Consider the following 22,701-nt stretch of genomic DNA (forward strand, 5'->3'; position numbering starts at 1 on the left):
GAAATCGGCAGTATTTACGTAGTGAGCTCGAGGACGTTAAGGTAAACAGGGGACGTGTTTTTTTATGTATTCAAAGCATGAATTAAATATGTTAAAGTAGTAATACTTGGGCACTTAATCTGAATCCGAGTGTATGTTACATTCGAAAATACTATCCTTTGGCATGAAGTATTGGGGAAGAGAGGGCATATTGTCAGGGAAGGGCTCACAACAGGGAGAACGTAATTACAGATTACGACTGGAACGAAAGCTTTCGACAGACTGAGATTATCTTCAGGCCAGGTCTTACATGTTGTCATGTCAGATTGTGCACCGTGGACCTATCACCATATCTGGTCTCTTTATATCAAGGAATCTAGGTTTTTGACAGGTTAAAAATTAAAAAGTTGTCCACTAGTCACGAGGGGGGCATGGGCTCAAGAGTCAAGTATAAACATAAACAAACCTCGTGGGTACATGAGCCCATTGACATCGAGGGACCAGTGAACAACGCATTTATCTTACCGAACACCAGAATATTAATTTCAAACTGTTTGAAGCACTTCGATCTGTTGAACTCGAGGCGAATCGCCATTTTGCAGACGACACAAAGTAAACAGATTTAGAGTTATCTCCCTTTCCCTCGAATTTTTTCAATCGCATAACATCGGTAGTTTCCGTGCTTCATGCGTGATTTAATGATGTTCGAGACAAAGAAGTACTACCATGAAGCACCAGAAGAGTTCGGAATTCCCAGCGGTGTACATTGAAAATAATACATCGCCTGTAAGCGGGATACATGGAAAATTATAAAATAGCGCTTAGTCAGTCAGAAAGCAACATTCATGTGTGCAAAACAAGCTGTTCAAGCTGCGAAACATTTTGATTTGCTGATTGAGAATAGAGTTATATAAAAGTCCAACATCCATGTCGAGGTTCCAACTTAATGCCACATGATCTTAGGCTGACCTGGCCACGTCAATACTGCGCCCTCAGAAACATTTGTTCTCATGCTCCAGCAACCAAGGCGCCTGTACATTTATACATTTACATCTGTACATAACAAACACAGCGTATCAGCATGTACCTTTAAAACAACATTCAATAGTAAAATACATATGTCATCGCCAGTCATATCAGAGGCAAGAACAGTAATACATATGTCGTTGATCAAACAAAATATAGTACACTTAATTCATCAACCCATAGAAAAATAGTTTCTTTGTCATCGTACCGGACAGTAATTGACTGGCGAGTGTTTCCACCTTGTCCAGAGTTATCTTACTGATCTGGAAACTTGTTAACCACTGTTTGCCAAACCATCAATTTGGTTTTAAATGAGTGCCGATCGTTTAGTTCGTGAGGAGAAACTAAAAACAGTAAAACCCTTTCCACATTCATAAGGAATCTCTGCCAAAGTGGCCATTTCCACAATAATGACCATATTTGTTTCAGCAATGTAACAGCTTACGATGTTGTTTGTAACAAAGGAAGAGTAAATGTGGAATAATTTGCTTGATGATTTGATAAATTATGCATTTAGGTAAATCGTGACAAAGCATCACACACAACACTCCCCACATTTACACCCCAAAACAAAAGGCTGTATCGCCTGTTTTACATCGTCAGTCCATCGGTTGAGGACACGAGCTGTAGGCTCAAGCTTTCATCCTGCTTGTGTAGAAGAATCCAGGACCCCGTCCTCCACCGACGGTACACAGCATAGCCTACCGCACCCAACAGAGGGAGAACCACTCCAAACACTACATAGGCAGCCACCTTGCCCGCTACAGAACTTCCAGTAGAGGTCGGCTGGAACAGACAGACAGGATACAGCAATGGCGAGGTTGATATTACCGGTTGAATATTCTGGAGCAACCTAATTAAAGTGGACATGTCCTGATTTGACCTATGCCATAAAAAAGACACCCGTTTCACTTTTTAACATTTTCCTCGAGAGAAATTTGGCAACTAAAAATTCAAATTATATGCGAGCGAGGAAGTTGGTTTGTGGCCCTTTGAACAATAGTTCAACTATATGATGATTTCGCAGCCTTCAGTATTAAGAAATCAGAAATGTCGTTAATTGTCTTGCAGATATGTTCCACTTGTAAAGATATGAGTACCATGGGTAAAGAGCTGACTGGGCAACCTCTACAGACGAAATATAAGGCGCTACTAACAAAGAAAATCTAGTTATCCATTGCCTATGTTGCTATTGAAAAATACCTACCGATTCCGAAGACCCAGAGTTCGCCATACCTTCAAGAAGAAATCATACATCGGTCAACTACATTGTGAAAAAGGTGACAATTTCATGACCAGGCTACTAGTTTCAGACACTTTACGATATCGAACTTCTGCTTGGTGTTTGTGTTCACACTACAATCATATACAATCTTACTTTTGTCGAGTCTCAGTGTAGCATAAGGAGATTTCCTCTCGGTGGTCTTGCCAGCGTGACCTTCGTGCTGGGGTCCTCGTTCAGGTGTAATGGCTGAGACATCAGTCGTAGAGGAAACCTCGCCGTCATCGTCCACGTCATGGCCCAGTATGTGATGATGGTGTTCGTGGTCGTCGTCGTCCCCACCGATAGATATGACACTCACTGTGGACTCCACATCGTGTCCCATCATGAACTTGGTAGTTTCAGACTCGTCATCGTCATCGTCATCGTCATCGTCATCGTCACCAAATACCATCATGACTGTGATCGTCCCAGCCTCGTCGTCGTCTTCGTCTCCGGTTGTCTCAGTTGGAATCGCCAGACCGGTTGACAATTCAAACAACTGAGCATGATCTTCAGTGGTGAGAAGGTTCAGCTCATCGTGCTGGTCCTCGTTGTGGTCAGATGTTGGAACCACCTGACCTATGTTGCCAACCGTTGTATCCTTTGATATTAACGATGTGGAACTGTCAGTTTCTGTCATATTATCCGTTCGTGGGGATGTGTTATCATCATCTGATCTGCTACCTGGCGTTGACAACACTGGTTGAGAAAAATGTGTGTTTGCATTACGAGTTGTGTCCCGATCAGTTGTTGGTATGGATGTGGATGTGGACGAGGCTGAGGAGATGGAGGAGGCGGTAGTAGTGGAAGAGGTGGATGTGCGAGAAGAGGAGATCACATTACCAGTCGGTCCTGTGGTGACATGCGACCCAGATGCTCTTTTAATCCCCCCTTCCATCGTTGAAAGACTGTCTCTAGTGGACATGGAGGCTAGCTTCCCGGGAGGGAGAGACTCGGGAGTGACTGTCCACAGCTTCACAAATGGTTTGGTCACCATGCGACTCGTCAAACGATTCTCCTTAGCTCCACCCATCTCTGTGCCGCTTGACGTTCTGGACCTATATCGTGCTGCCAGTGTGGACAACAGACGACTCTTTTGTGTGGAAGTGTCGCTAGGGGATGTTTCTAGACCGGCTTCTGTAACTGTCCTTTCCTCCGTCGTCCCAGGAGAACTTCTGACTTCTTCTGAAACTTCCACCCCAGAGGACTGCGTCGTCCCTGTTGAAGCAGTTATATCAGCTGACGATTCCGAATCTGGTGCCTTTGCTGTCGTCTTTGCCATGTTTCTTTTAACTGCAAAGAGAAGTCAAAGAAATGTGAGTTAAAATTTCGTTTATACACTGACTAAACTAGTACCACATACCCAAATAAGAAGTGTAAATATATTGTAGTGAGTGACCTGATTGTACTGCAACTCTAAGGGATCTACTGCCATATGGACATTTCGTGAAATGCGATGTGACTGGCATGTACAAATGGTCAAGACAAAAAAATAAAATTCGTGAAAACTGATCACGTTCTAAACGCGAGTGTGTTTTAAACGTATTACATTATACATGTAGAAATCGATTTGCTAAATAAATATTCTCATATCATCATAGAAAGGTAAGCACTGTGCACCAGTATTCATTTTCTCTTACACGGATTGGATTTGGTGGTAAACGGCAAACAGCGATGGCAGTATCGAGTGGATCACTGACGGCGAGTGATGACACCGGGTGTTCACACGCACTGTCATACCCATGTATATCTACGTCATGTGTTTTCAGTGTCTGACTGTACAACTTTTGCAGATGGTGTCTCTTGTTTGAGGTATCCCATGGGACCAGCGAAGATCCTGGTTAGAACTGACGAACGTAACCCATGCTTGTTGTAAAAGGCGACTAACGGGATCGGGAGTCAGGCTCGCTGACTTGACTGACACGTGCCACCCTGTCCCAATTACGGATGCTGAAGCTAATGATGTTGATCACTGGATTGTCTGGTCCAGACTCGTATTTACAGGGAGTGAGTGGGGTTACTTTTACGCCGCACTCAGCAACATTCCAGCTATATTTGGCAATCTGTAAATAATCGAGTCTGCACCAGACAATCCAATGATCAACAGCATGGGCATCGATCTTCGCAATTGGGAACCGATGACATGTGTCAACCACATCAGCGAACCCGACCACCCGATCCCGTTAGTCACCTCTTACGACACTCATAGTCGTCGTTTATGGCAAGCATGGGTTGCTGAAGGCCTATTCTATCCTGGACAAGAATAAGCAGAAATTAGAAAGAAATCAAATATTGCCTAATTTTATCATGAACCTTTTGGGGTTTATTTGTCTTATCTGTCGTCGCTATTGTTAGACTTTTCGTAACATTTATTCTACATAAAACACTTCTGGCGTAAAGGGCGAATGAAGCAGGGGAGGTAACAGTAAGTATTCCATGTGGAATAATACACTCCTGTTTCTTCACTCCTTTGAACCGGAAGCTGGAAGGGGGAATGGAGGCGAAGGACGGTCTGATCTGCCACGAGTTGCGCTTAAACTGTTGAATTAAAAAATATTTCACGTGAGTAATTGTTCAGCATGGGGTTGGAAAATGTGAGAGCACAACCAAGTGAAGAAATAGGTGTATACTTTTGATGGTGGCGATATTATATTTTGAGGAAAGTACGTTGCCAACCTTTGCTCGCTTCGCTCGCATGTAAGAAGACTGGTCATTTTCTCTGTGCTGCGCAACCCATTTGCGCTACAGTTTGCCTGTGGTTCAACGAAGAGTGTTTACATAATCAGTATTAACAACAGACTTCTTTGGAATATTTGCAGCACTCGATGATATAACTATGATACATTCTACAGCACTTTCTCATAACATCCGACCAGTGAAGATCTAGGTTAGAATATTAGTCTTCAGAAACCCATTCTTGTCGTGAGAGGGGACTAACGGGATCGGGTGAACTGTCTCGCTGACTTGTTGACTCTCATCGGTTCCCAATTGAGCAGAGCGATGCTCATGCTGTTGATCACTTGATTGTCTAGTCTAGACTCGATTATTTACAGACCGCCGCCACGTAGCTGGAATATTGCTGAGTGCGGCGTAAAACTGAACTCAGTCACCTATAACATTCGTCACTCGTCACTGACCTGAAGTTGCATGTCTCCCATAGTAGTCCCATCCCTCTGTAGGTATGGCTCCTGTGGTGTCGGTGAAGATGGTAGAATGAAGCCGACATCGGCGTGTTGACTTGTTGTAGAAGTAAGACTTGCAGGTCGTCTGAATATGACACTGGGAAGCGCATCCCACCCTACTCGCCTTCAGCTCCTTGATCAGGTCCTGTTGGAAGATGATGTCCTTCATGTTGTGCTTATTCTTGAACCTAGCATGATGCTGTCTGGCTGGCCGCTCTTCTGATGCCGGGATGAGGATCAGGAGACACACGACGTTGACGTACAGCTTTGGCACATCCATCTACGGCTATTCCTGCAAGAGTCCCATCGAATCTGTACATACCATACCAGTAGTGCTTGATCAGTTGGACTTGACGCGTCTTCTAGGCACACGTAACGAGTAATGTCACCATCTTTGTTCTGGGAGTTGGCGATGAAAACGAATGTCTTGTAGAGAGTGGAATTGTATTCATGGAAACACAGTTTATTAGATCATGCCAGGGTAGTCGCTGGTCTTCAGGTGGTCTCTTTGTTTTCTATCTTTCTTGAAACGGGAAGGCTTGAATATGATGTTTAGGCTGAAGTCGAGAATATACGCAGAATAATAATAGTTTAAAAAAGACAAAAATACATATTTGAAAAAATCCCTGTTTTACTAATGCTAACAAACGTCCGCTAACTAAGGCTTTGTCAAGCGGTCAAAGTGAAATGTGGCTTGATTGTAAACCACCATGGAGAGAATTTAAGCTCTGTCAGCAGCTGACATGGATGCCAGTCGGAGTATTACATAATGCTAAAAAGTCCATTCAAAACTCCAGTCTTTGTCTTCGTGTTGTCACGTGATCAGGCTCAAGCTGCGTAACTTTAAAGGCACAAATTATGAAAACTTTCAAATATTTCACATTACCAGACGACGTAGTTCAGTTGTATCCAACAGATGCCATGATTCAGTGGCGCATCACAGAAATTGTCCCATGCCATATACTGAATTCCGAGACAATCTTCCGGCTGAACGTCAATAGTCAATGAACATGGATGTCAATAGTAATCGACCAGTACTAAGGAATATGAGGAAATCATATTTTCACTGACATGTTCCCGTGACGTTGGATAAGTCAACATGGACAACATCTACCACACTCGTCCTCATGACAACGACATCAATGCGTGTACTCTGAGAAGAAGTATACGCAGATGAGAAGTATTTCTGTTGGTTGCTAGAGCACGTCTGCGTTATATGGATTTTTGAAAGTAAAAATAACATTCAATTATTAAACAGTGTCGGTGAACCTCCTCCTGTATTGATTCTCCTTCTGTCATGTCAGTACACACTCCTTGTGGATTGTGTAAATCCGATTTAAGTTTTGACATAGAATATCCGCACAAGGTCTAGAACATGGCGTGGATGAACGACAGCCCAAGTTGATTGTATTGACCGTGTTGTTCAAATAATCAGGGTCTCGACCATAAACTCTTCAGTGTTGAAAAGATATCTTAAATCTATTCCATTGTGGTCTGTCGTGTTTCGAGATGAAACAATCGATTTACCATGGTTACGCTCCTAGTTCTTTTTCCTGTCTGAGAGGGCAGGTTGTTTGAAGTCGCCCACAGCGTCCACAACACACATATAGATCAGTCTCGCCGGTGGAAGAGGAAATAATTCCTGTAATTGTCATAGCGAGCTGACGATCACCAACACGGACTGCTTGCTGCATTGCTGCTGTCATTCTTCTATCGATTGAATTGTTCAGATTTCACTGATTATTATCCCTCCGGTAACAATCAGCTATTGTTTGTATTGTTCTTTAGGTGAATATGAAGCTAGAGACGATGAAGCTAGAGGCCTGAATACAGACAACACCAACAGCACCGACAACACAGTTTGTTATGATTACTTTCTAGCCGGTAGTTTAGTGAGTCAGTCTAATTTTGTGCCGCTGTTTGCAATATTCCAGCAATATCACGACAAGGGACACCACAATTGGACTTCACGCATTGGAATCGAACCCGGGTTATCGGCGGGACGAGCAAACGCTTTAACCACTTGGCTACTCCGAGTCGACTGGAGGTCGTTTTTTTTTTAGAGATGTATAATAAGGTACTATAAACGGTGTATATAAAGAGAGATTCATTGTCGGATACACCAGGTGTATCAAAGACTAGCTATAATCATTCATGTTATCATCAGATTACTTTCCTCTTATATCACGAAAGTATTTACAACAGAAGAAATTGACTCCACAAAAAGATTTTCTTGATTCGTTTAGTCCCACAAAAGAAAGTTCACTGATTTGTTTTCTCAACTTTGCACACCAATATCTTACACGTACCACATGTACATGAATAATTGTTCGGGAACTCAACTGATTTCCAGCAGAAACAGCCAAAGCCACTTGAGGTAAAAGCAACGTATATGATTTGATATATGATTTACTGGTGTAAGAATTTCAACTTCGTTATCACATTCCTTTGTTCTTATATTGCCATTGCTGGTTTGAGGAGCTTTCCCTGAAATCCGAATGTCTGGAAAATATGTAACAAATGGAACATTCACTGATTTTGCACTTTTAACTTATCTCGTGAAGTGTTAACGTCGACAAAAAATGAATTGGTACTTCGCTGCGCGTGAAAAATATTGACCTCATCGCTTCACTGGATAAGCTATAAGTGGCATAACATAGATTACATTATACAGAACATAGATATTATACAGTGTAAAACATAATGCAGCATATGTAGGGGAGACAGTATGTTTCTATTCTAGGAGGGTTTTGATCTTGCAGCGGATGAGTGTTTTGATCCTGCAAAGGTTGTTTTGATCATGCAAAGGAAGTGGTTTGATCCACAGTGGAGTGGTTTGATTCTCAAGGGAGTGGTTTGATCCACAGCGGAGTGGTTTGACTCTGGGCCAGAATCACTCTGGTAGTGTCATCCTGGGGAGTGACCTGATCCTCCTAGCCCTGGTCGGGATCAGTATTTTGTGTTTCAATTTAGTATGCTTGTTAGAACAGCGGCAGGGTAAAGTTAATACTACATGCGCTCTTTGAGGTGGGGCACTGTAACACCGACTGTAAGTTGAACTTAACATTGAAGCATCTATCTCCACTATCTAAAATAAACACTCTGAAATATGCAGAATGGAATGTTAAGCTAAGAATGTTTACCTTCACTTGGAACACTTCCAGTCATTGCGGTGGCTGCTCTGGTCCCGTGTCGATCGCTCACAAACGTGCTTCGACAAGAGATCGACCGCTTTTCAATTAATTATTGATAAACACTTTTGCACTGAGATATCCGATTTCATTGAGCTAGATGTCAAGAAAATTATGTTATCCAGAAATAATATTTTACTGGTGTTTTGTTCCACCGTACTCTGAGCTCAGGTTGAATAGTGTTTTACCCTCTGTTGTTCTTGACTTGATGTTTTCTGGATACGTACTGACAAACCTAAACTGCACGCCATTTTATGTAAAGCACTAGCAACACATATCCTAAACTAATTTCCTAAACTGCTCAATTCCGACGGGTCAGAGATTTTATATCATAATAACCTATTTAAGAGAGAGAGAGAGAGAGAGAGAGAGAGAGAGAGAGAGAGAGAGAGAGAGAGAGGGAGAGAGAGAGAGAGAGAGAGAGAGAGAGAGAAGCCTCGGATATATATAAACGTACCTCATTGTGCAGAAATAGAATCATTTAGACTAGGTGTTGGCTGAAAGGTGAGAATTTACTGCTCCAATGGGGTTACAAACACATGCGCGGTGCGGGCAAATCATATCAAATGGTCCCCGTGGATAGCCTAGTGGTTAAAACGCTCGCTCGTCAGACCGACCAGGGTTCAGCACCCCACATGAGCATAATGTATGAAGCCCATATCTGATGTCCTCCGTCGTGATATTGCAGGAATATTGCTCAAGAAGCGTTTAGTTATTGCGCCATACTTAGCTGTATTCCAGTCATATTAGGGAGGAGGACATCAGAAATGAACCTCACATATTATGCCCATACGGAGGATTGAAACCGGGCCTTTGGCGTGACGAGCCAACGCTTTAACCACTAGGCTACCCTACCGCTATATGTCTAATAGACGTGTGTATTGACATGTTGAACTATTCTACATTATAGCCACATATATTCCTAAATCTCGAGTTTGCTCTGAAATGAATATATTATATTTATGTAACTATGTCGGGATTTATTTAAAAAGGCAATACTAGATCTGTACGGAAGACATATATATATACTGTGTCTGAATACATCACAGTTGGTCAGTACTTAAAACCACTATTACTCAGTGCAAGCGCGCGCACACACACACGCACAATACCACACACATTAATCAAACGTTTTAGCTCTAAAGCTTTCCATATGAATCTACTTTTGCAAGACAAATATTACTGAAGAAGCACAGGTATATGGACAATCCCCGACCACACATACAGAGGAAGAAATGATATTTGATTCATTCAATCAAATACCTCATATAATTTTATACACACTGAAGGAGTGTGGGGATGCTGGCTAGCATAGTGGTTAAAACGTTCGCTCGGCACGCCGAAGACCGGGGTTCAATTCCCCGTATGGGTACAAACATGGGTACAATGTGTGAAGCCAATTTGTGGTCCCGTTTCTTCAGGATCCTCCTCCCCTCCCAGCACACCTCACACACACATCTCACGCCCACTCTCTCTCACCATGCTTGTGCCAAATGTAGAGTCCTGGGGTCTTTCATCACATTTAACACACATAGTCTGATTGAATAGGGACGCCCTTGACGCCCCCACCCCGTTCCTCCCTCGCCTGAAGCTGTGAGGGAACAAGGGAGAAAGGCACTAAAATGTATTTGCTGCAGACTTTATGGAAGTTTTATGTTCATACTTCTTGGTTATGAAGGCGTAATCACACTTGATGACGTCTGCACGAGTCATGTCAAGGTGACCTAGAGGGCCAATTCATTCGCTTCGAATAACATATATGCTATTGACTTCACACATCATGCGTTTTGTCAATTTTGGTTCGCATATTTCGAAATATATTTATCCTCGCAATTAACTCTACTGACATAACAAATGATGAAGACATATATTGAAGGAAAGACATTGCATTTATTTCGGTTGACTGTTTCCATCATGGGGCATGAAGCAGAAACACAGATACGCTTGCTGTGTCAATAACAGAAAGGCGCTTCTGGGAATTAGCCACAACAACTGACTGGTGCTTCCGGCGTTTCATTCATGTTGATTGTAATAGTAGCAACCTGAATCCCAAACAGAGACTGGCAAAAATGTTGCCTGAACAGTACGATTGTTCGGGTCAGAAGAAAAACGTTGTTTGGCACAGAGCTAAAGACGTGATAGACTCTTGAAACTCTCTTCAGCTAGACATACTATTTGTATAGTCACAGATGTCAATGCAGAACTTCGGAAATGTTCACTTAACTGTGAACACGTGTTCATTACTAGACTGACTGATTATCGTACCTTGGACAAATATAAGGCTGTTGACGTATAAATGCACCACTCCTGGACCTACTTTGAATTATTTTCACTTGTAAATGGAGAGAGTAGTTAACAATTGTGCATCTAAATGCAAATACATGCACATTCGTTCATGTCCAACTACGTGTACATTCTGTGATGTTGTAATCCTGATAATGGTTGTGTAATATCCTTGGGTTTGCTAATTTTCACCAAGTGTTAAGTTAATAAATGGCCGTGACAAATGATATACGATATCCCCTCGGAGCCGTCAAATGTAACACAAACAAGTCTAAAATACTCAATAATATATTGAGCAAACAATGAGCAACTGACAATGAATCACAATTCAGATTGTAAGTACAATGCTGTTGAGACACAAGTCTAAGGTAATGGGTCACTGATATCAAATATTAACTCTCTAGAATATTGGTATTTTACAGTGAGATCGGATATGTCAACTGAAGCTTGTTTCTATTGAGGGAGCAGTCAGGCACGTAGTGTCAGTCTTCTTGGTCAGATGATTCAGATGGTGTTGCTGACAACAGTCGATGATAGGCAGAAGCATACAACTCCAGTAATTCCAAGTGTAAGTCTCAACACAACAACCAGCCTTTATATACACCGACACAGTGGCGGGAACATTCGAGCAAAGAGCGGAAGCATCGCCATTCACTTAGAACTTTCTCGAACAGGAAGTAATCAATAGATTGCCAAGGGCCGGCAACTGGAGCGTTATCAAGGAAACGTGCCGTTAACAAACGTACACACTACGTGACACACATGAACGCCTGCGACGGTGCTGGACACAAACAAACCATGACGCAGGCATCGGTAACTTGATCAAGGCAGCGTCATAACACTGCAATAGTGCATACAATAGTGCCAACGGCGCGGCATGTAGGAATTGCGTAAAATAAATAATAATAATAATATACAAATAAAAAAACCAAATGGATTATTTCTATGTGGGCGGCATGTGAACTGTCAAATTACGGATGCAAATTGAAATTGAAACCAACCTAAAGAAATAATAATTAATAATAATAAATGATAAAAAATGAGACCCTTTTTGGAGTTTTGTTGTGTGAATACATTGATTCGCTTTTACATCAGTTCACCATGGTTGATGTACGGGCAGCTTGAGATGAGGAATACATTATAAACAGATGTTATTTTAGTTCACAAAGACTACCGCTGTCTTTAGGACAGTGATTCATGTAATCGCCTTCCAGCTGAATAACTGTTAGCGAGAAGAGAAGGCTGACGGGTCGACGTTATATAACGCTACATAAATCCTTATTGTGAGCGGTCATGTCACTAGTCAATCCCAAGAATTTGCAAATTTGTAGTGACTGCAAACAGATGTTGCTCAGTTCAGGTTAAGAAGTGAGTGAGTGAATTTAGTTTTATTTCGCTTTATGCAATAATAGTAAAGTAATGTATAGCCAATGTGAAGTGAGAAACATTATGTTTAGGTGTATTCAGCCTGTTCACATGCTCCCAAAAGGAAATCTTGGTATGGTGTTTTGTTTTGTTCTTGTGGGGTTTGGGTTTTTTTTTTTAGGCTTAGCGTGTTGAGAGATGACCTACCGAACTCATATGACATAATGAAACATTCCTTTGTGTATCGATATACATACCCTTCTCAATAATTAATGTATGAGAGCTACACAGAGTTCACACTACCCCAATTTAAATAAATCTCGAAGTCAAACGCAAGTTTATAGAGTGAATATGAATAAGTTCAAATGTAGGTGTTAATTATGAACCCTGTGCATACATACCCTAATCAATTGCATACATACCCTAATCAAATGCATACATACCCTAATCAATTGCATATATACCCTAATCAAATGCATACATACCCTAATCAATTGCATACATACCCTAATCAATTGCATACATACCCTAATCAAATGCATACATACCCTAATCAATTGCATACATACCCTAATCAATTGCATACATACCTTAATAGAAATGAATCTAAGTTGTTATTACAACGACTCTCCTATACGTAACCGATTCCCACACTATTCAGCAGCAATCTAATTTTGGAAGCCCAATTGATTTTACCACTGTGGGAAACATCTAACTAAATTAGACTATAACATTTTTAGGAAAACTAGACGCCGGCACTTCAACAGATTATACCAATACTGACACAGCGTTTGTACGCATTAATAAACGTCACGTGTGGAAAATCTGTAGCAGTCACTACGTACATCCTCACACCAAGTACACTGCCTTACAAGCTGAAGTTTCACTACATTAGAACTGATATGACAATCTAGCTCCCAGACTTCTGCCCCATGAAGCAAAATTAACATTACCTTCGGCTCACACATTTTGAAAATTATACACCACTGCAAAGGCATCAACTTTGATAGAAATCTGAAAATAATGAACAATCTTTTTTATCTTTGTAAAATGGCGTTTATAGATTGACAGTACTGCATGTCCAGGTATCTATCAGAGGCAGCATAATCGGTTAAGCGTCCTCCAAGAAACCACTTTCCTCTTATTCAAAGTTTTCCACCGTTTTCAAACACCGCAAATTCATAGGTGCCCCGCGTTCGAGGGGTGAGTGAGTGAGTTACAAATTTACATCGCCTCGGTAGTATTACTGTCATATAAAGCGATGTAAGCAAGGTAACAAATTTAGTCTGAACAATTTGCAGTGCCATCTGCCATGACTATCGGTTACATCTGTTATATTTGATCGCTGATCGCTTCTGTATGTTAGTGACTTGCTCGTCCCATGGTTCTCAAGGCTTTACTTTTTCGATCCACACAGTCACCTATCAGTCCTAAGGATGTGACGAAAATATGTTCCTTCTAGGGCGTGAGGGAGTGAGTTAAAGGTTTATATTTCATCTGCAATATTATCTGTCATATAGCGATGAAAACAAGGCACTCAATTTAAAGTATGGCCAGAACAACTAACTAGACAATCGGAGGCATCTCTCTCTCTCTTTCTCTCTCTCTCTCTCTGTCTGTCGCATATCTGTCTGTCTGTGTGTGTGTGTGTGTGTGTGTGTGTGTGAGAGAGAGAGAGAGAGTGCGTGTGTAAAGAAAGTGATGAAAATACCGAGCGTACATATATAACAAGTAGTTTATGAAATGGATACACGGCACGGATCTTCCACATGTTTCAGCTGTATCTTCAGGGAGAAGTGATTGAACAGAAAGTGGTAAAACTGGGGTGTCAAAAGTCAAAAAGATATGTGTTAGATAAGAACACAGGACCATCTTCACGATATGTAAAACATTTGGCCTCAGTTATACCTCGACATCGACGCTGAGATCCAATGTCTTCAACAGATTTATCTGCGAGACTTCGGTCTCTGTCACGGCTTAGACCTTCGAGAACATAACTTCGTGAACACAGATCTAGAAATATTAAAAAATGAATGGACCGAGTCAAGACACAGTAAAAATGCATGCCACAGGGTTAAGGGTGACCAGCCGAATTATTGAATCGGGCCAGTTCAACCACACGTCAAGGCGAAGTAAAGGCCAAAGTGGTGTGTTGGACAAAGGACCATTGTTCCAAGCTACCGTTGCCCTCAACCACCAGGATCCCGTCCTCCACCGACAAGAAACCTTCGGCTAACAGGCTGGTGGTCCAATTATCTCCCCCGGGTCGGCGGGAGGGCGAGCGCTACCCAGCACCCACCATGAGGAGGTGGCTTGTCACGGGTGCCGCGTCCCTGACGGACGTAACTCCCACATGACAAATGGCTGCGACTACGACAACACTGTCATTAGTGACATACTCAAATATTACGTTGATCGTTGAGTGTACGTTTAGCAAATAAAATCGATTGCTGTCGCCGTTTCAGTTCACTTATATCGTATCTGGAGATATCTGCGAAGTAATAATCATAGTTCGTGTTGTCGTTTAACATTACGGTGGGTAGGCCAAGGGTGTGGTACATATCCGGTATGACTTGAAGTACACGAGACAAGTCACACCTTAATGATAATGAACGAAAATAACTGGCATCTTGTATATTGCTCAATTGCCCGCAGCACGGACGTGTTCTAAGCGCATACAATGGACATATGATGGACAGTATTACCCAGGCAGGTTAATAGCTATATGACTTATCCCACATGGTACCCATTTTCTGCTGTGTGAAAAGAGGCAGTTCTGAACACACTGAACTCACTTGCCTAAGACGAGACCACATTTATGATTCGTTGCGGGGAGGACAGACGTTCTGGGAACTCTCAAGAGTTAAGCTACCAAACACGGTCAACCATCCAAGGACTATGTGACGGACGTTGCTTAACTTCAATTGATTTCTGCCGTCAACGCAGAGAGCCGCGGTTCATTATCACAATCTTTATATCAATAAGTTATGTTCACGTCTCACGTCGATTTCGTAACATCGATCACAGGTTTCTCTGAAACGTGCAAATTAATATAATTTTTATTTTCCACTGCGTCAGACGGACAGAACCTGAAATGACAACAGATCCAGCTGGAGAATGTGTTTAAAGCAACAATTACATCACCATGAAGACATTCCAAAGGGGGGCGGCGATTATCTTGATATACTATCGATGATCACTGCTCTAATCCTACTGTTTCAGGGCTGGTAGGGTAGCCTAGTGGTTAAAGCGTTCTCTTGGCAAGCTGAAGACCCGGGTTCGATTCGTTACATGTGTGGAGCCCATTTCTGTTTAAGGCCGCTGTGATGTTGCTAGAATATTGCTAAATCATACTCACTTCCTCACTTACTCCCTCATTCACTCAGTAGTTCCTGCCTTGTCAGGCAATGTTGGAAACATGGTTGGCTGGTTTTATAGTTGTAGGTCGATGTGGACCAGTAGGAGGCCCATTTGCGATTGGAAACTTGATCTGTATTATATTAGTCATTTACCTCCTTTTCCTCGGAAAACTGGCCCATCCTTTCACTGCCTTGTTCGCGATTCATATCATCTGAGTATGTTTATGTATAAAGAAAATAAGACACATGTCACTTAATCCTTCAAACTAATTAGCAAAAAATACTTTTTGAGCGTACAATCCGTGTTCCCGTTATAACAGCAGTTGGTTGAAGGTATCCATGTGTGGTATGTTTCAAAGTATCCATGTGTGGTATTGGTTATCACCAAAAAGGAGCTGCATCACGCTTTCATGCACAGCATTGTATACTAATCAATATACCAAAGTCAACAGTCAGATAGAAATTGACTTAATTGACTTAAACCATTCTGAAATGAGCTATAAATTCTTTATCAACCCGGCCGTACCTCGAGCAGAAGCAGAGCTTTGCTTACAGAGGAATTATACAGTGATAATTGGGTGAGATAATGTGATGTTCTGCAGGGACTGAGAACCAGTAAGTGAAAAGCGAGAACTGCTATTACACGCTGTCGATCAGACTCACGAGCCATCGCAAGCATAGCCTCTCGTCATCACCATGGCAATAACATTCCAAGTCTTCAACTGATGAATCAACCGACATCACGTGACAGTCGAGGTCAAAGGATAGATATACATGTCGGCGGCACTAGGTGAGAGAAGATATGGATTTTAATCAGGTCACACGATTACCGATCATCTATAGGGGTCTGTTAACCAGCCCCCCATTGTCTTGATGTCAAGCCCGTGCTTCAATGAGTGGACCACTGCTACGCGTGGAGATTACTTGTATATACGCCTGTCGGTGTTGACAGTCGCTTAAAACCCGTACAGCGTTAACCGTAGCTGATTTCGCCGAGAGCTGTACAGCGTTCACTTCCGAGGTAAGACTTGCACGTGTTGACGCCAAGCACCTGGCAATGTTACCGACGTTGAATTCAGTCGTACATAAATAAACACGACGAGGCGAGATCATGGACGAATGAGCCTTCAGTTAACTGAAAGGCGGAGTTCGATCTTAACATGACAAAAATGTGAAGCGTATGAGGGCATTGATATTACTCAGAGTTCAGTTCCTTCTCGCAGTAGCTGAATGACTGTTGTCTTGCTTAATCTTAGTGTTATAAGTGGGCGGTGGGTGCCCTCTCCCGCCCTAGGGACATTCTTTTGGGGCTATCGGCTTAGATTTCGTAATCGGTTTGTGACGTTTGTTGCTCAAGTGGATTGTTTGGAGAGGTGTGTGTGAAGGTGGATGGGGCAGGTGAGAGCTGATAACAAGACACATGCAGCCGTGATACGACCGTACCATCAGTGTAACACAGCGCTCAAATCAACCAACAGGTCGGTGTTTCAGTTCAATGAATTGTCATTTCCGTTTGTTGCAAACTTTGAACAATCATGTTTAATACTAATGAATTAGCCATGCGGACGTTAATACAACCCTCCATTACAGCTCTGGTTGCCCACGGCGATTATCTGCTTGGCTACTTGTGACGGAGACGCATATGAGTTTCCAGTCATTGCCAAGTCAGTGGTCAGTGGGCTACATACAATAGAAACACAAGTCTCTGTTAATCCCAGGTATTGTGTATGGATAACCACCACCCGTGACCAGGTGAAACCAACGTCCGGTTTGAGGCTCTCAGCCATGTAAAGCAATGTTTCGGTGTTACAGATGTTAGAAACATAAAGAATTAGTAATCCATATTTAACCACTGAAAATAATGATATACGGACAATATAAATCTGTCTATTATGTGAAATATATTTTATAGCATAACTTCCAGTAGTCTTGTTGGGTAATAGAACAGAAAGATTGAAGTGACAGTCGATACATAAACTGGAAATTGTATTATAATTCACAGTGTTTTGAAATGTTCAAATCAATCGATACTTGGACTACAAGATTAACTGGCACAATCATCGTGTACAAGATATACATAATGATATGTATATTAGTATGCACTAGCGAAAATGACCTCAAGCTGAATCACGAAATGCCAGGGTGGCTAACAAATCGAGACCTCTAGTGCTAAGAACAATAGCACAGCTTTGTTTGTCTGCGCTTGAACGTTCTATGCCTGCATAGCGCTATACTACGGGAGGCGACGGTAAACGTCACCTTCAATGGGTCCCTTTGAATGTACTGCTCTGCACTACATGTTAGAAAGAGTAATTTTCTATAGCTGCATTAATACTGCAAATACGACCACATCGTATTATGTGAAGTACTATGTGTCGATAAAGGATTACCCCTCAGGGTGTGCACGTACTCGAGCTATTTACTTGCCACCTCACCTCGCAGGTGTAGTCAACTTGTCCTGTGTCAACCATACCCTGCTGTTGGTTTGCAGCTGTGTGGGATACTGGTCCGGCCCTTTGCTGTTTGGGGACATCGTATTGGCGGTGAATATCTATGATAGGACCGGATACACTCACCATTTCTTTTTACTTGGTGTCATCACTATTTGATATTGATTTAAAAACCCAAACCTTGAGCAATTGGGTCTCCATCGATCTCATATGGACATGTAAGGTTTTTTGTCACTTTTTTCCATCCACCCCAAGCATATGACCGATAGTAATAGGTAAGTGTCACATTTGTAAGTGACAATGGTGAAGTATGTTACTGTGATAAATGTATTTTGTTTAAGATTAAATTAATCAAAATATTAGCTGCAATATCAGAGAAAGGAAAGTGTTGAAATTTATGCAATATGCTTCTTAAACACCATAATATGATGCATAAAAGTAAGATGACAGCGAGGTACTTTTTATGTGTACATTGTTTTGTTATCTCATCGGTATCAGTAGGTCACAGACAAAAGGTTACGTATGGCGGTCACAGTGACAAATCTTCTCTTAGTTTTGCACTGGCGCCAACGTGAGAACCCATGCAGGTGTTTGCATAGTAAATATTATGTACTTGTCGTTATAGTGTTGGAGCTGGTTAAAATATCACAATCAATGATTAATTCATTGCAACACACAAAACCAACATTGTGAGTAATATTGTTGATGCAAACACGTTTCCCAATTGTTCGATTATGAGAAAACACGATCAATTGCTTGGTCCTTTACTCACTGCCACCAGTCTGAGATTATTTCTCTTAATCGGACGATTACTACTTCATAGAGGCTCTTGCATCGATTGTGTCGCTATGTCCATAGTTGTTGACACAGATATGCTACTGGTACGGGAGAACCGCGCAATCGACATTTCTTACCACTGTGATTCTAATCTTCTACCATGTCGTCAATATATCAAATCTATACAACAGTCTGTTTGTTTGTGTTGATGAATTCCAATATATTTATTGTGATAATATCCAACTGTTATCTTCCACTAGAGTAATCTAATTTTGACCCGAGGCACCACCAAACACAACTTAGCTTTCCGTATTAAACCGATGGTGTATTCAGCTGTATGTGTTGATTCAGATATGTATTATATGCACATGTGTGGATGCACACATGCATGCGTGCAAACTCTCGCGTGGGCTCGCATACACACATACAAAATTACACACCTACACACACACATCTGTTAATCACCTACATGTATACACACATACACATACACACATACATATACACACATACGTGTACACACAGTTAAATGAACAATCGGTTATGTTGAAGGTTGAAACAGACAAATATGTGCACGTTTGCAGCATTGCTTTTGTCTTGAGCTTCATATTACAAATATGAAACTACTTTTCTTGGGTATATACTAGTACCCAGTTAATTTGGAAACTATACATTGAATTATGTGCATGTTTATATACAAAGCGATGTAGGTAAATGTATATATTCCAAATGTTGTTTCAGTTGGTTCATAGACTCTGCATTCGAACGTAAGTCTTTGCATTCACAGATCGTACTTTGTCGTCAATCGTTTGCCATATTGCATGGTTACCTAGTGCCTTGTCGTCAGTCGTTTACCTTACTGTCTGATTACCTAGTGCCTTGTCGTCAGTCGTTTACCTTACTGTCTGATTACCTAGTGCCTTGTCGTCAGTCGTTTACCTTACTGTCTGATTACATAGTGTCTTGTCGTCAGTTGTTTACCTTACTGTCTGATGACATAGTATCTTGTCGTCAGTTGTTTACCTTACTGTCTGATTACATAGTGTCTTGTCGTCAGTCGTTTACCTTACTGTCTGATTACATAGTGCCTTGTCGTCAGTCGTTTACCTTATTGTCTGATTACATAGTGTCTTGTCGTCAGTTGTTTACCTTACTGTCTGATTACATAGTATCTTGTCGTCAGTTGTTTACCTTACTGTCTGATTACATAGTGTCTTGTCGTCAGTCGTTTACCTTATTGTCTGATTACATAGTGTCTTGTCGTCAGTCGTTTACCTTACTGTCTGATTACATAGTATCTTGTCGTCAGTCGTTTACCTTACTGTCTGATTACATAGTGTCTTGTCGTCAGTCGTTTACCTTACTGACTGATTACATAGTGCCTTACCGTCAGTCTTTTACCATATTGTCTGATTACACAGTGTCTTGTCGTCACCCTTTTATCATATTTTTTGATTACATAGTGTCTTGTCGTCAGTCGTTTACCTTATTGTCTGATTACATAGTGCCTTGTCGTCAGTTGTTTACCTTACTGTCTGATTACATAGTGTCTTGTCGTCAGTCGTTTACCTTACTGTCTGATTACATAGTGTCTTGTCGTCAGTCGTTTACCTTACTGTCTGATTACATAGTGTCTTGTCGTCAGTCGTTTACCTTACTGTCTGATTACACAGTGTCTTGTCGTCAGTCGTTTACCATATTGTCTGATTACACAGTGTCTTGCCGTCACCCTTTTATCATATTTTCTGATTACATAGTCTCTTGTCGTCAGTCACTTACCTTATTGTCTGATTACATAGTGCCTTGTCGTCAGTCGTTTACCTTACTGTCTGATTACATAATGCCTTGTTGTCAGTCATTTACCATATTGCATGATTAGATAGTGCCTTGTCAGATGCAGGCCAGTATTATATGCAATCTCACGATGGGTTATTTTCTGTTAGCCTTTTAAAACATCTAGGACGCTCCCCAGTTCTCTTCTTACAAGTCATAATCAGGTGTTTGAACATACTAGCACCTAGACTGCCTTGACTCATCATCGTACCCCGGGCCTCAGGTAGCACAGCTCTCATCCATGCCATCTCTATTGTACTCACACAGAGAGGACAGTGTTACCCGAGACTTTCTTTAAAGTCAGTAATGTCTATGTTGACCTCTTCTGAACAGGGGAACCTCCATTACTACACGCACTTCACCGTCAGCCCACACTGAAATATATAAACACCCATGAATGTTATCCACTTTAAAAATGAATTGTTGCAATTAGTACAAAACATTTCGACATATTTGTAATGAACATTTAAAAAAAACGTGGATAAGAACCTGTTTCCCATGTGTAGCAGAGACCAGTTATGAAACTAGTTCAATGGGATATTTATAAAGGGAAGATGATATAGAAAAGCAGGTTGTGAAATGAGGACTGTCAGAGGTCTATACGTCAACCGTGTGTACACAGTGTATGTTTGACTGTGTTTTCATATTCTTTTTCAACCGTATGCATTGCTCAAAGTGGGTACGCCGACCTACCTATGTACATACTGCCATCGCACAGGGTTTGTGTACACAACCTACAGCTCGTGATTAAAGGACATTTACATTAGCCGTACTTGACCAGTCTGTCACGTGACAAACAGAAAGTATTCTCAGGTGGGGGGAAATTGGTCTCATGAAATACAAGGATTTATAGACGAGCACGTCAGTTAACTGTATTGAAAATGACAGGCGATTTGAATCGTTTTGAGTTGAATTTATAAAAGTGTGAAATCTTCAGAAATCAGTTTGACATTAGGCCGGCATGAGATACCCTCTGATATTCATATGGTAAGTTACCTAATTCTTAAAACGCCGTGGATTCGTTGTTTTTACTCAACGGTTATGATTAATCTGTGTATCAGCCATGTGTTCTGTTGAGATTAGTTTCTAGTAATACCAAGTAATCAACAGTTACAAATGTCACAAGTTTGTTGCTGTCATCAACAAATACTGTTGGTTTCCTTTTCGTCTCACTTATATTCAGTTTCGGTTTCCGGTAAATTTCAATCGATAAAGCAACGAAATGTCAGTCTGGAGTAGTATTGTGTCTCCACGAAACACGGGGATGGGAAAGCCCAGAGGTTACAGAGCTTGCTCGTCACGTTGATAGTCTAGGTTCTCTTCTTACATGGGTTCTCATTATGGGGTCCCCTGCCAGGATATTTCTGGTATATTAATAGCGGCCTAAAACTAAACTTCACTAAACACGCTTAATGCGAGCGAACAGCTTAAATGCGTAATATGTGCCTGCTCAGAGCTTGGGATTAGAGGATTAGGTAATCTGTCCGTCGCTGGTCAGAATCAATAATCACTGCGGTGTGAGAGTCAATAATTTGCTATATGCCACGGTATGATGGTATTGTCTTGTAATTCAACACATGTTACATATGAGTCTTTCTAACAAATGGCGTATATGTGTGTGTTTATGTTAATAGCATGCGATCAATACACGTACAGCTGTATTTGCTGGTATGTAACGGTATGTACATTACATCTCCGTCACTGTGTTGGTTCAGATGTGCCAACATAGACTGAGTGGGTTAGATCTCTGACTACCTGTCGCCATACTTACATTTTGTGGAAGTCGGGCAGGCTGAGTGGGTTAGATCTCTGACTACCTGTTTCCATTCTCACATTTTGTGGAGTGGGTTAGATCTCTGATGTCCTGGATGGGTCTCAACCCAACAGAATACCGTGTATTGAAGTGAATGCCAATATCGATAGCCTCATTCCAGCAATATGTCAGCACTATGTGTGGCAACGTGGTCAGGTGTATCACGGTAGCACAGGTCG

At 41.6% G+C, this 22,701-nt stretch overlaps 2 protein-coding genes across 4 annotated transcripts in view; one reads left to right on the forward strand and one right to left on the reverse strand.

Moving 5' to 3' along the window:
- Positions 1 to 1,055: 1,055 nt before the first annotated feature.
- Positions 1,056 to 8,696, reverse strand: LOC137281227 (serine-rich adhesin for platelets-like). Of its 2 annotated transcripts, none has more exons than XM_067812360.1 (5): positions 8,595 to 8,696; positions 5,407 to 6,008; positions 2,384 to 3,562; positions 2,213 to 2,241; positions 1,056 to 1,791 (listed from the first exon to the last, which is right to left on the reverse strand). In XM_067812360.1, exons 2-5 carry the CDS (start codon positions 5,729 to 5,731, stop codon positions 1,597 to 1,599), a joined length of 1,728 nt encoding a protein of 575 aa, XP_067668461.1. In that variant the 5' UTR covers positions 5,732 to 6,008; positions 8,595 to 8,696; the 3' UTR covers positions 1,056 to 1,596. The 2 variants fall into 2 exon arrangements, with proteins under 2 accessions (XP_067668461.1, XP_067668462.1); XM_067812361.1 differs by lacking the exon at positions 8,595 to 8,696 and adding an exon at positions 6,338 to 6,860.
- A 7,515-nt stretch (positions 8,697 to 16,211) lies between these two features.
- LOC137281228 (receptor for retinol uptake stra6-like) overlaps positions 16,212 to 22,701 on the forward strand; it is a 28,824-nt gene continuing 22,334 nt past the window's right edge. Inside the window, exon 1 of one of the 2 annotated variants that reach the window (XM_067812363.1) lies at positions 16,212 to 16,670. The gene's annotated coding sequence lies outside the window, so the exon portion shown is untranslated. Of the gene's footprint in view, positions 16,671 to 16,857; positions 17,128 to 22,701 lie in introns of those variants that run through there. The other variant, XM_067812364.1, reaches the window with a different exon arrangement.

This window comes from Haliotis asinina, chromosome 4 (genome assembly GCF_037392515.1).
Source record: "Haliotis asinina isolate JCU_RB_2024 chromosome 4, JCU_Hal_asi_v2, whole genome shotgun sequence".
Taxonomy (NCBI): Eukaryota; Metazoa; Mollusca; class Gastropoda; order Lepetellida; family Haliotidae; genus Haliotis; species Haliotis asinina.